General features: G+C 34.7%; 2 protein-coding genes across 2 annotated transcripts; both read left to right on the forward strand.

Moving 5' to 3' along the window:
• Window positions 1–3,450: 3,450 nt before the first annotated feature.
• On the forward strand, window positions 3,451–7,026 carry LOC143576541 (uncharacterized). Its single transcript, XM_077060608.1, has 5 exons — window positions 3,451–3,873; window positions 4,024–4,411; window positions 4,507–5,349; window positions 5,497–6,701; window positions 6,808–7,026. Exons 1-5 carry the CDS (start codon window positions 3,451–3,453, stop codon window positions 7,024–7,026), a joined length of 3,078 nt encoding a protein of 1,025 aa, XP_076916723.1.
• A 579-nt stretch (window positions 7,027–7,605) lies between these two features.
• LOC143576542 (replication protein A 70 kDa DNA-binding subunit B-like) lies at window positions 7,606–10,232 on the forward strand. Its single transcript, XM_077060609.1, has 9 exons — window positions 7,606–7,701; window positions 8,284–8,551; window positions 8,735–8,822; window positions 8,913–9,037; window positions 9,113–9,200; window positions 9,289–9,391; window positions 9,472–9,674; window positions 9,755–10,101; window positions 10,195–10,232. The coding sequence occupies exons 1-9, from the start codon at window positions 7,606–7,608 to the stop codon at window positions 10,230–10,232; spliced, it is 1,356 nt and encodes a 451-aa protein (XP_076916724.1).
• The last annotated feature ends 2,807 nt before the right edge of the window (window positions 10,233–13,039 follow it).

Raw genomic sequence — 13,039 nt, forward strand, 5'->3', positions numbered from 1 at the left:
CGCCACTCGCCACCATATTATTATTACACAGCTCCATGTAGCGTACATGCAAATTATTATCATCAGGGTTTGTGAATTTATATATACTTCAGCGAGCCATTGACTACACCGGCCCAGATTATTAAAGATTTATATATTTTTATATTATGGAAACGTGAAAACATAATTAAATTTTAATTAAAACGTACATAATGATTATTTGATTTTGGTCAATAAACATAAGAAAAAAAAAGATATAAATCGTTTGGATTAACTGTAGTAGCATAAGAGTCTTGAACTTGTATATTATATAGGTTACAACTTGATATATATATATATATATATATATATATATATATATATATATATATATATATATATAAGGTAAGGTTAAAATGAAAACTCACTTGAGTTGTGAAAATCTTATGTAACATCGATTTTTTTTTGTCACATGTAATATATGTTGTAACATTTAATACAAAACATAAAAAAAAAATGTTTTGCTATTTTTTAACATTTTTTTACTAATTTTTATATATTTTTTCAGGAGAGAGAAAAAGTTATATTTATATTTACATTTTTTATTCACTTTAATTATGGACCACAAGATTTAAACTTTATTAAAAAACATGTGGTTGAGAATGAGTTTTTTAGAGTTTTCACTTTAAGTGGGTTTTTATTTTAACCTTGGTTGAGAATGAGTTCTTAAAAACATGGTTCTCAAAACTTTATTAATTATGCGCATATGTAAAAGTTAGTGTAAAAAACATGTGGGTTTTTATTTTAACCTTACCCTATATATATATAGGGGAGGGATTTTTTGAGAGCCATGTTGAGTTTTAAGAACTCAATCCTAGGCCACACATTTAATTAAATGAAATGGAATGTGGTTGAGATTAAATCTGACAAAAAAGTCAAAGTATGAGAGAGAATAAAGATATAAGTGGTTACACTAACTTTTACGTCCGTTACACATGTGTAAAAAGTCGACTCGGTATGTAAAAAATTATGTAATTTTTTACGTGTATGTAACTTACATATATTACACATGTGTAAAAAAAATTCGAAAAAAAAACCATTACACTGAATTATTTCGAGTTCTTAAAACTCAAAGGGGTTATCATTTGAAATCTCCCTTATATATATATATGAAAGGGTTATAATAAAAACCCCTCCCACTTAAAAGAAACCTTGAAAACCTTGTTTTGACCCTTGATCAACCTTATTTGATGGTCCAAATTTGAAGTTTCACTTTTCGATGTAACATATAATAAAATAATACTTAGAAGGAAGGGTATTTTGAACATCAAGATTTAATACTCTCTCTCCTCTACGTAATGTCAGAGCCTCCTTAGATAGCTACACTATCTCTTCTCTGCTTCTTTTGAATTCTCATGTTGCCTTTTTTGACTTTACACATAAAAAGAGTATAAAAGTTAAAATAATCCTCATATATTTAAACATGAATAATTTGCCACCTCATTGTCTAATAAGTATATTTATGAGTTTTGGCGCCGCATTATAGTATTCATGTGTGTGGTATATGTGCTAGCATTTTCGTTCTCCAACAACAGACGTTCTTTTGGTGTCATGGTTGTCTTCTTTAGCATATTCTATCATGCCTTTATCCAGCCAGGTTCGAGGTGCGGCAACAACTTTCCCTTTTTTGTTTTACTATTTACATGGGCCCACCTCAATCTGAATTTGTTTTTCTCTTCAGACACGTGTCCGCCAGCTAGTGTAATTTAACTTTATAAATTATGTTTCCTTCATTTTCCTAGCATCTGGTGGCTGTCTCTCGTACATTATTTTCCAGGTGACAAATACACGTCTGATGGTTGTTCTTGTATACGATTTGTTCTGAAACTGTTGTCATCTGTTATGTGGAACCTTAGAATTAGGTTCTCTTTTGGGGGTTTATGCTTTTCGCATGTGTAGCTTTGGGGTTTTTTTAGATTGTGGTTTTTTTAATATAACTTTTTTGTCTGTCTATGTGTGCAAACTTCTCTTTTGGTTATTTCATGTGGCTGTGTGTATTGAAGGTTCTGTTGTCAGGAAAGTTGTATTTTGAGCTGGTTTTTTCTAATTTTTTATTTTTTTACACACATCCATCTTTTGTTAGCAATCGAGCTGAACCGTTTGTTAATTTCAGTAAACCACAATTGACCTGTAACATGATCCAACCTTCGGTAACGTGGAGTCAAAAACACTTTTTGGTTTTTTTTTAATAGATAAATTGTCAATTATTAATGTATGCTTTACAATCAGTAAATTGAGAGGTCAGCTGGTGTTGTGCCAGTCGGATTCATCACACAAATGATGGTGTGGTTATCGGTTTTCGTTATTTTGTTGATGGTCGTTCTCACCCGCTCATTAAGTTGACTAGAACCAAATTCACCCGTTGACTAATTTAAAGTGACATGACATACAGTTGGGTGGATCATGTTTTTTTCTCTTGAATTACCTTATCATGTGAATGCTTTTTTATTCTTCTATAATTTAATGTTAATTAAAAGTTGTTGTTAAACATGCTTATTTTGTTAGCTTTCAGTTTGTCGCTTTCTTGGAGAAGTTGTAGCCTTTACTCAGAGGTATGTTTTCTTAAAGTTAATGTTTGTGCTATATGTAGTCTGGTTTTTGTTTTTATGTCTGTATTCATTAAGATCGAATGCCAGTTATGGTTGTAAGCCGTTCTTACATGTATGTAGTAATGTTTTGTGCAAAGTTATTTTTGTTTACAATTGTGTTGTTGGATGTTAAGTGTATTTAAGCATTGTGTATGTGTATTTTGTAAGTTTGCTGATGTTTTAAAGTTGTTACGGGTTAATTAAGTAAACAATGTCTACGCGATCGAGAGGTGATAGCGAATGCCAGCCTTCACGAAAAAGGTCAGCTTCCCCGTTCTTAAGGTCTGGTGTAGAGTCCACTAATGTATTGTCTTATGATGCCGATAATCAGACATCTGCCAGTCGTAGGAATGTTGTCTTAGGTTTGTCTGCGTATAAGTTTTCTGATCCTATGTTTACGCGTTCGCGAAACAGGCTGTTGAATCGTAGTAGCCTTTCCGTATCTTTGGTCGGGACGTCTTCAGTTACTGCGTCTGTACATGATCTTGGTGACTGCAGTTTGTTGTGTGAGTTTTGTGGTGCTCTTTTTTGGAACGCGGAACGATTAGCTTCTTTTCCAGCAACTAGGAGACCTCGATATACTCAGTGTTGCAAGGTTGGTATTGTGCGCTTGTGTCTTCCTCGTGATCCTCCTGCTCAAATTAAGCATCTTCTAGAGCGTCAGGATTATCTTTAAGGCATACATGCTTACAACTCTATGTTCGCCATGACTTCGTTTGGTGCGAAGGTTGACCGTTCGATAAACAGCGGATCGGCCCCTTATGTTTTCAAAGTTGAGGGTTAGATCTCTCATTGGCTGGGGAGTTTATGCCCAAGTGATGGTCAACCTCCAAGGTTTTTGCAGATGTACATTTACGACACCGATAACGAGATACGCAATAGGATGCAACACATTGGGGAGGCTCAGGAGGCTAAGCTATCTGAAGGTATTGTGCGCATAATTAAAGATGTGTTAGATATTAACAATGAGTTGGTAAAGAATTTTCGGACAGCCCGCGATGTTTGCTCTTCGGACAACATTGTTTCCTTTGATGTTTGTCTGTATAAGTCTGGGAGACAAATCTCATACGATAGGCCTGCTTCAAACACTATGGGTGCAATTGTCCATGAAGGTGTGTCGGGGGCGGAAGATTTCGATATCGTCATTCGTCATAAAGATGGTCGTCCTCAGCGCATAAATAAGCCTAACAGTTTATACATGGCTCTCCAGTATCCATTATTACATATTTTTGGAGACCGTGGTTGGTCTCCTGATATGTGTCTTACTGTTCATAGTGGTCGTAAAAATATTCACCTGACCCTCAACATGTACTACAGTTTCATAATGCATGACAGACACTATCATTACTCTTTGATCCTAAGAAGTGGTCGTCTTTTCCAACAGTATTTGATTGACGCTTATATCTGCATTGAGTAGAATCGTCTCGACTATGTACGGTTAAATCAAAATCTCTTTAGAACAGAATTCCTTCAAGGGGTGCATGATGCCATAGCTAAAGGAGACACTGAAGGTCGTAGTGTTGGTAAGCGTGTCATTCTGCCATCGTCATTTACAGAAGGTCCAAGATATATGTATAAGCATTATCATGATGCTTTGGCAATCTGTTGTGTTTATGGAAACCCACAGTTCTTCATAACATTCACTTGTAACGTAAAGTGGCAAGAAATTGTTCATTATATGACTCAGTTTCCATCCCTTAAGGCTCAAGACAGGCCTGATATTGTTTGCAGGGTATTCAACTTGAAGGTAGAGGCATTCTGTGCTTTCGTTAAGCGTGAGAGGCTATTCGGGAACATCGTTGCTGGTGAGATGTGTTTCTGTTATGTTCCCTAACATATTAGCATATGATATATGGGTATTACTATAATATCTAACATAATTTTTTTAACTCATGTTTAGATCTGTATACCATTGAATTCCAGAAAAGAGGACTTCCTCATTGTCACATGCTGTTTTGGGTGTCTCCTGCTGATAAAATAATCATAACTGATGATGTCGATCGGCACATATCCGCCGAGATTCCTAACCCTGACACAGACCCGAAGTTATACAAAATTGTTAGTGAGTGTATGATTCATGGACCTTGTGGGCTTGCGAGGCCTAATGCGCCATGTATGGATGGTGGCGTGTGTTCAAAAGGATTTCCGAAACGTTATCAGGCATCTACAACATTTGACAAAAATGGTTACATTAAATACAAGAGATCAGCATACGGGTTTTCTGTTAAAAAGAATGACATAGAGGTTGACAATGCTTATATAGTTCCTTATAACAGAACTTTGTCACTGCTTTTTAATGCCCATATAAATGTTGAATATTGTGGGTGGAATATGATGATTAAGTATTTATTCAAGTATGTGTCCAAAGGTTCAGATCGTATTCGTTTTAAATTAACTCAAAGCACACATAAAGTTGACACGGATCAGAACTCTCTTTCAGTGACTTGTAATGAGATTGACAATTTTGTTGACGGTCGGTTCATATGTCCTCATGAAGCAGCTTGGCGAATCTTCAATTTCCCAATACACCACCGGTACCCGGCCGTTCAAGTTTTGGCTGTACATCTTGAAAACATGCAAAATGTAGGCCTTAGTGACCAAAAAAAGTTGTTACATGTAGTTAATAATCCATGTGTTGGTCTCACTACACTTACCGAGTGGTTTGCAACCAACGCACATGACCCCAGTGGTCGTCATCTTAGATACATCGACTTCCTGTTAGAATACAGATGGGAAGGGAGTGGTAAATGTTAGATAAGACGTCTTAATACATCAACAAACACAATTGGTAGACTTGCGTACATTCATCCTTCATCTGGTGAAAATTTCTTCCTTCGTATGTTACTCAATCATCAGACTGGGTGTAAATCGTTTGCTGATGTTCGTACAGTTGATGGCGTTATCTATGATACCTACCGCTCGGCATGTGAAAAACTAGGTTTGTTGGTGGATGACAATGAGTGGTTGCTTGCATTGGATGAAGCTAAAGCTTGGGCAACGCCTAAGGAGCTACGAGTTTTGTTTGCACATATATTATTACATTGTGAGGTCGCGAACCCACTGAGGTTGTGGGAGAATCAATGGAGATCCATGTCTGATGACATCACTAGGAACACGGAAATTTTTGGTGGGGATATAGGAGACAATGTGTCGGATGAGACGTTATCTCAGTATGTGCTTTACGAGCTTGAATTCCTATTGAACTCGCATTCAACAGATTCATCTCTGAAAAAGTTCGGCCTTCCAATGCCTAATACAGAATTGATTCGTAGCCTGAGAAACAGGATGCTGATGGAAGAGAAAAACTATGACCGTGAACATCTACTCAAGCAACATCAAGAGTATTTACAGCAATTACACCCTCAACAGCGTGCTGTATACAACCACGTGGTCTCAGCTTTAGAATCTAACACTCAAGTTTTAGCTTTTGTTTATGGTCATGGGGGTACGGGTAAGACATTCTTATGGACAACAATCACCAGTTATCTACGGTCTCTAGGAAAAATAGTCTTGGCTGTAGCGGCCTCCGGCATTGCATCATTGCTTCTCCCTGGTGGCAGGACTGCACACTCACGATTCAAAATCCCCATCGATCCGACTAATCACTCAAACTGTAATATCAGTAAAAGCTCTTACTTATCTCAGCTTTTGGTTGAAACAGAGTTGATTATATGGGACGAAGCGCCGACGAGTAACCGTAAATGTTTTGAGGCTCTTGACAGGACGCTAAAAGATATTCTTAACAACAGTCAACAGTCATTTGGCGGAAAGTCAGTTTTGTTAGGTGGCGATTTTAGACAAACTTTGCCCATTAAACGAAAAGCTACAAAATCACAAATCATCTCAGACTCATTACCTCGGTCATACCTGTGGTCAAAGTTTAAAATTTTCAAGCTTGCTCAAAATATGCGTGTCCATCGGCCTAATATGACGCCAGACGTTGCGTTAGAAATTCAAAACTTCTCAGATTGGCTTGTATGCGTAGGCAACGGCTTGTCTGGAGTCCCTGATGACCAACAAAATGACAGTTCCCGAGCTATCGAAATTCCAAGCAAATACATCATCCCAAACAATAGCGAGTCTCTTCATAAACTTGTCAGTTTCATATAATCAGACTACTCTAATCAATCCAACACCGTCAGACCTTGCACAGAAGGCGATAGTGTGTCCAAAAAATGAGACTGCAGATCACGTTAACCAGATAATTCTCAACATGCTACCGGGTGTAGCAACTACTTATGTCAGCAATGATGTTGCAGTAGCACATGCAGAAGACAACATGGATATTGAGACACTCTATCCGGTTAAATATCTTAACACCATCAAGATTCCTGGCTACCCTGCACATAAGTTACAGCTTAAAGTTAATGTGCCCGATCATTCTATTAAGAAATATAAATCAAACAGCAGGGTTATGTAATGGAACAAGACTCTTAGTAACACAACTGTTGCCAAGAGTAATAGTAGCTAGAGTGATTACGGGAACAGCAGTAGGTAACAAAGTTCATATAACCAGAATTTGTCTGTGTCACAACAATAAGGATCAGCCATTCATCTTTAAAAGAAAACAGTTCCCAGTTAAGGTGTGCTATGCGATGACTATAAATAAGAGTCAAGGCCAATCACTTAACAAAATAGGTGTTTATCTACCATATCCTGTATTTAGTCATGGTCAGTTGTACGTGGCGTTCTCGAGAGCAACATCGCCAGAATCTCTTAAAATACTTATCAAATCTGAATCTGGCGCTCACAATGATCACCACCAAACAAAAAATATCGTCTACTCTGATTTCCTTCGCGAAATAGACGGAAACTAGCTTACTGTCACAAAGTATAAACACATTATATTATCTGCATTAATGATTAGGTAGTCAATAAATAAACGCCTGTTGTTAGTTATTTTTTTAGCTGTATGAAAAATATTCTTATTTTAGTTAAGTCAAAATAACGTTGTTCAACCAGGTAAGGATGACTATACAACATATCGCAGCGATAAAAGATGGGACTTATGGAGAACCACTGGAAGTTTAGAGTTGTTAGGAAATGGCAGCCCTTCAAACGAGCTGAGAGATGCTACCTGCTGGTTGATATCAATGTAAGTAAACATATCTACATAAAAAAATATGAATATATTACACTTTCAATATCTGAACCCCTTTCCATCATTTTTTGCTTTATATATGTACAATAGCCCAATTGTTTAGACTTAGTTAACTATTGTGAGACTGTAAAAAGTTTCTAATAAAAAAAGTTCGGGATTGAAGTTTTGGTCTCATTTGGTTCAAAAGTACAAAAATAAATTATATGTTTCAACTTGAAATTTTGATATACTTTGGTTAAAAACTAAAAAATAATAATTTTGGGTTCTAATTTTGTCTCAGTTAGTTAAAAAAAATATTCAATAGGTTTGGGGTTGAATTTTTGGTATAATTTGATAAAAAAATCGAATAAAAGAAAAACTAACTTCGAACCGCTTATATTAACGATTATGATTTGACGCTTATAAACGATCTATAAAAATATAGACTGACAACATAATACATTTACAACATCTTCAACAAGGAAAAACTTTAAACTCGCCTGACAAAAAGAAATTTCTTTGTAAAACGGGTTTACATATAATGTCCTTTACGCAGTTAACTAATCTTTACAACCAATGTTATGAACACACTTGCAGGGAGATGCAATAGAGGCTGTTGCTACAGAGCGAAACGCACAACACATGATCGATCTTCTAGAGATTAACCAGTGCTACTCTATCAGAAAGTACATATGCACTAACAAACGATACATGATGCATACAGTAGAGCATGAAGCATCCATAATGTTAGCAAAATACACCCAGGCGGTGCCCATAGACAAAGACAACATTCCTACATATCACTTCAATTTCCTGCCGTATGATCTGCTGCATACCCGCACCAACACAAAAGATCTGCTAACAGGTTTTATGCATCTTTCACCCTAACAGATTGCTACACTTAAAGGCAATATGTGATTCTTCAGGTTGTAGAAAACAAAAATGAATAGGGGCAATTTTGGTTTTCTAACTTTCTAATATGTAGTTATCGCTTCATAACCAATATAATCCTAGCTTATTAAAAATTTATTTCAATGGCTTATTATAGATTATATTGGATGTCTTGTGGCTATAAAGCCGTCTGACGATGCTGACGAAGAAAATAGGAGAGACTTTCTAACTCTAAAAAACGATAGGTACCAACCTACAATATACCCACCATATATAACTTGGGTTCTTAGCATTACTTAAAACTTCACCTGCATCTTATTTTCATATTCAAACAGCAACAAATCAGTAAGAGTCACGCTCTGGCCTGAAATACGCAAGACGTTTGATCAGTCGGTAGTCGAAAACACCGATGCCCCGGTTGTTGTTGCTATAACATCAACAAAAGTTGGAAACTTAATCTGTAAGTGTTCCTACATTAAACCTCAGTTTCCATTCAATTGTATATGATTAAAATAAATAACTGACACTTTACCAGTAGATGGCGACATGCAGCTCAGTTCAACGCCTGCCACTGCAGTATTTGTGAATCCTCCAATTCCAGAACTCCTAGACTTGAAGAAGAGGTAACAACACTTAAATCACCGTTATAATACAAATAAATGTATCTTACACATACTAAAAAACTCAACTATACAAAAACATAAATTACAGATACAGACAGCTAAACTATCCCGCACCAGCAATAACATCAGTGACTACATACCCCACAATGACTGTTGCTGAAGCAATGGACCTCTTCAACAATCAAACAACAGTAATCCATCTTTACTAAAATCAACCAGCCATAAAAAACAATACAAAACACTACTAACCATTACTTGTATACTTGTACAGCGACAACAAGTCGAATGTGTTGCCACTATTAAAGACATCATTGCTGGCGAGAATAAGGCATGGTACTACAAATCTTGCAACTTATGCAAAAACAAAGCCTTCAAGATAGAAGCTACAACATCAACCAAAGGAAAAGAGATAACAGCATCGAAAGACTTTTACAGATGTGCAACTCACGAAGTAGTTAATAGATACATTTTGAGGTAATGATGCAAAAACAAACACTTATATATGTTAAACATTCCATACACCAGCACCGATAACATCATCTGATGTCAAACAGGTACTGTGCTTCAGTCATACTCAAAGATGCAACGGGCAATACAACCGCCACCTTCTTCGATGAACCCATGGCTGCCTTGCTAGGCGAGAGCTGTGAAGAGATGATGAAGAAGGAAGGATACCCCACAGCTAAAAAATGTCCAACAACATTTCGAAAACTGATAGGCGTACAAAAGAAGTTCCGAATACAACAACACCATGAGGAAAATAGGCAGCTACACACATGCGTCATCTGCCGTGTTTCTGACCCCACAACTGCCACAACAACCATTGAAATCCCAGCCACAGGACTCCTGCCTCAAACACCGGACAAACAGTCGAAAAAAAGAGGATACCCAGACACCACAGGTATATCGGTTACTCATACTAAACTATTGCATATATTGTGTTCAACCCAGTCGTTAACTTATACTAACTTAAAACTTATTCCAATAAACGCAGGTACTGACACACCTCCAATGAAGGAGACCAAGAACTAGTAGGAATACAATAAACCTGCCTTTTTTGGAAAACTGCAGGTAAGTTACATACACACCTCTAATTATTAGACTATAAATACGTACAACTATTTAAACTTTCCAGATAATACAAAATACAACAACTGCACTAACACAATCCTTGAACACTTTCCAGGAACAAAATCTACATATGAAGACTACCCGACCAAGAAACGCTGCTGTTTTGACAAATCATCACGTCATCACCTTTTGGCGACAGGATCATAACAAATTATCCAGCAGTACAACTAACGCAGCTCTATAGTCGACTGCATCACAAGCCTGCAAGTTTGTACTATTAGTATGTAATGCTCCAAAAATTGTTGAATGTTTCTTAAACCAAGTTAATGTAATCCTAATAATAATACTTTGCCATTATGTACAATCACTGCAAAACCAAGCCCGGCGCAACGCGCCGGGTAACCCCTAGTTTAATTTAATGCCACCAATAATTTCATTCTAAAGAAATGATTATAACTTTATTAATAGTTTCCCCCTTTCCCTATATGTCATATGAGACCCTATGTCAAATATTATTCTTTTAAATACGTGTTTTTATTTTATCTTTCACTAATTTTTTTTAATAAAAATTGAGAAATTTAATGTATAAAGTGATTTCTTTCAATCATTTATAATTTTCTATCATATATTTATAAGTTCAAGCATAATATGATTTCTTTCAAAATCCAACTATGCTTCAAAAATCTAACTATGCTTTAATACTTGAAAACCGAAGAAATTTAAAAAAATATCTTAGACAAAACATATAACCATCTTCATCCTAAGGACCTAAGCACAAAAATTCTCTCACATACAAGAAGCATGTTTTATATAAAACATATACATAAGGTTACAAATATATAATTGTAAAAAACATGTTTTATATGAAAATATAACAAATTTAAAAGCATGTCTAATACAAAAACATATACAAAAGGTTACAAATGTAATAAATATAAAAACATGTTTTATACAAAAATGTAACAAATATAAGAACATGCATTATACAAAACATATACATAAGGTTACAAACGTAATAAATGTAAAAACATATTTTATACAAAACAGGGTAAGGTTAAAATGAAAACCCACTTGAGTTGTGAAAACCCGCGAAAACCCTATGTAACATCGTTTTTTATTTTTTTGTTACATGTATATATGTTGTAACATTTAATACAAAACATCGAAACATAAAAAAAAAGTATTTTGCTATTTTTAACATTTTTTTACTAATTTTTATATATGTTTTCAGGAGAGAGAAAAAGTTATATTTATATTTACATTTTTTATTCACTTTAATTATGGACCACAAGATTTAAACATTAATTAAAAACATATGATTGAGAATGGGTTTCTAGAGTTTTCACGTGAATTTTCATTTTATACTTAGCCATACAAAACATACACATAAGGTTACAAATATAACAAGTACATGACATATAAAAACATGCAACTTTAAAATGTTACATAATGCTATATGTATATAACATTAACGTTCGCAAGTTATAAATGTAACATTGTTTTATTAAATGTAACATATTTTAAAGTCTAAAAAACATTTCAAGTCATCAATTAAAAAAAAAACATTTTTAATTTACATATTTTAATAAAGTTTATATATTTTAAATTTTAAAATTTTGTGTTAGTTTACTTAGTTAACATAATTTATATATTTTAAAGTTTAAAAAATATGTTAATTTACATATTTAATATAATTTAAAGTACAAAAGTGTTTTAATAATTACTTCAAACTCATCAATTAAAAATATATATTACTAGCGGATACCCCCGCGCTCCGCGGCGGGTAAATTGTAAGTACCGGTTTGTTTCGTCATGGTATCACAAAAGAAAGATAAAACCCGGATTACAAATAAGTAGTTCTCTAGATCATAATACATATAAAAAAAAGAGAGTCCAATATATTAACTTTTCGAATCATTGCATTTCGTCTTTTTTGCAAAAATAATATCAGTTGATATTCCTATTCAAAAATCAAATATTTATGACCGAAGTTCTCATGTTGACAAATCTTCAGTTGTTGTCTAGTGAAAGCAAGTACCTAAAAAGCCGACTAATAAGATGAAAAAAGAAATGTATGAAATACTAAAAGATTCACACTTACAATTATAATATTTATTTGGTTGCCAGTAGAATGGGCAGCGACAATCAATTTCTAAACATTTCCAGCATATAATAGTAGACCCTTTCTTGTTGAAAACCTTGCATATGCTCACAAACTAAAATGATATATATACCACGATCAAATAAGCTTATGGGATTGTCTTAATTATTTTGAACTATAACAACAATTTTTTAATATAACATTATAGCAATTGTACCCATAACTAAAGCCATATTTTGTTTTTTCAACAAATTCAAGCAAGAATGTAAAATTAAAACTATAACTAAATCCCATGACTCAACTTTACCTGAAGCCCAATGTAGCTTGTAATGCACTTGCATAATTTCATAGAATTACTCCGTATCAAGTCCAATGCCACTTTTCCTTTTTAGCATTTCAATTTCCATCCATTGTTATGCCTGCATTAGATAGGACAAGATGTTTTAAACTTTCATCGGTAGAAACTAATATAATGAAAGATATTTGAATATCGGTTTTTGTTGTCCTAATTATTTGATAGATGTGCAATATGCATATTCTGATGTTACACACGAACTTGAATCATTTGGATAGTTGTAATAAAGCAACAGTGAGCCATGCTGTCCCAAGTCATTACCATTTGGCAAAATAAATGATGACAAAAAATGGATCAGGTGCTAGTGTGTGC

This window comes from Bidens hawaiensis, unplaced genomic scaffold (assembly GCF_021521415.1).
Source record: "Bidens hawaiensis isolate Kalapana, Puna unplaced genomic scaffold, B.hawaiensis_p1.1 tig00028238_1, whole genome shotgun sequence".
NCBI lineage: Eukaryota > Viridiplantae > Streptophyta > Magnoliopsida > Asterales > Asteraceae > Bidens > Bidens hawaiensis.